The sequence below is a fragment of the Metopolophium dirhodum genome, chromosome 1, assembly GCF_019925205.1.
Source record: "Metopolophium dirhodum isolate CAU chromosome 1, ASM1992520v1, whole genome shotgun sequence".
Taxonomy (NCBI): Eukaryota; Metazoa; Arthropoda; class Insecta; order Hemiptera; family Aphididae; genus Metopolophium; species Metopolophium dirhodum.
In genome coordinates this window covers 144,358,416-144,360,243 of record NC_083560.1, presented here as the reverse complement: position 1 = coordinate 144,360,243, position 1,828 = coordinate 144,358,416, and the positions used below count along the sequence as shown (strand labels likewise).

Here is a 1,828-nt window from a genome sequence, read left to right as displayed (position 1 = left end):
TTAAAAAGGTAAGGTCCCGTGCATAATTTGTCTAAATTCTGTAGCCTTAAAAGTATTAAAATTGTTTAAATCATTTGGAATTCGAGCAAAGTCTGAACAGATCCATTTCTTAATAATTTTCATTTTTTGATTTATTGATATAACCTGGTCTTTAGACAACTTAATATAATTACAAGCATCTTCCACTCGAGTTCCTTTAAGAATAAACTGCAGTATTTTTTTCATTATCCCAAGGCAACACAGATGCATATAATCCAGTGGAATAAAAGAGATAAGTCCAAGACCAATTATTCTCAATAATGGGGACGTTCCTATGTGATGCTCTTCATTATAACGGTTTGTGAAAGACTCATCAGTCCGTAATTGAGCTCTATATCCAGGAAAAGAAAGGCTTCCTGATAAATATTCACCTTCTTCTTCACACTTTTCACATCCAAAGTACCCAGAATGTCCCTTTACTTGTTTTATAAATGCACGAGCAGGAGCGTCGGCAATTATACCTTTAATGCGGACATTTAAAATTAAATCATCTATTTGTAAACCATTTGTTAATATTTCATTAAGTTCTTCAACAAATTCAGATAAATATTCATTTACACTAGAAGGTTTTTTTATTCCAAAATATGAACCAACAATAAAAGGCTTTATAGAGTCATTTATACATAGACCGCACAATATTGGCCAAAATGAGGATCCTTTCTTATCTATTGGTAATCCATCAATATTGAACCATAATTCAATTACAGATAATTGATTCACATTTGGCTCAGTCTTATATAAATTAGTTAATCCATGCACAATACCAAAATCAATGTACTGACCACCTCCAATAGATAAAATATTGATGTTATTTGATCTAGGAGTGGACAATAATGTTATGTACATTTTATGATATTAATATCATGATTGTATATATTTGTTTTACATAGCAGTTAAATTGTTAGTGTAATGTAAAAATTGTTATCGTACTGCACTTCAAAAATCTATAGTTCTATTACTTAATTACTGCTTTACCAAAATTTAAAAAATTTTAATTCTATATAAATAAGTATTTAGAATATTTATACATACATAACTATAATATATTCAAACAATAATTAATATAGGTACTTACAACTGTATAGTAAAGTGCAGTATAGTCAGCTGTGAATTTCCAATGGCACTGGCAATTTGGGCAGATTAGCACAAAAAACAAACAGCGTCTCTTATAATTTATAAACGAATACGATGGAGTATGGACGAAATGCTTCGTCACGCCAACGGCCAAAAGTCAAATCAATACAACGGCTTTAACGGCTCGTACATGGTACATCAGCATAGGCGATAGACCGTCGAACAAAGATGCTGTGAGGCGTGAGCGGGGAGGTAGTTGCTTCTAGAATATTCTACGCCGACAGCGCTGTCGGCGGACTAGTTGTACTTTCACACGACGGGTAAACCGACGGACCCCGCGTAGCTTACCCCGCCTACGAGGAAGTAAACGTTGTCTGATTACGGGTAAACAAGGATCTGACACACTATTAAATCGTGATCTGACATCATGTTTCAGAATTCAGATCATAGGTAAACGTAAATTTAACCGAATCAGCTGATCGAGTTTCGTAGTTTCGCTTCTATATTGTTCTATGAGTAATTACCAGATGTACAAAAAAATGTTTACCCAAATCGGTCGAGCCGTTACAGAGGAGTTCACAGTTTCACACACTAACACCGTGACACGAGATTTTATATATTTAAATGATTAAAAACTCAATCATTTTACATGGACTTATAAGCTCCCCACGGCTCTGTGTTCTGAAAATGATCTGGACCCTCCCCATGACAAATT

General features: G+C 34.1%; 1 protein-coding gene across 1 annotated transcript; it reads right to left on the bottom strand.

The window, feature by feature from the left end:
* Positions 1 to 885, bottom strand: LOC132933076 (uncharacterized). Its single transcript, XM_060999406.1, has one exon. The coding sequence runs from the start codon at positions 883 to 885 to the stop codon at positions 1 to 3; it is 885 nt and encodes a 294-aa protein (XP_060855389.1).
* Between the last annotated feature and the right edge of the window lie 943 nt (positions 886 to 1,828).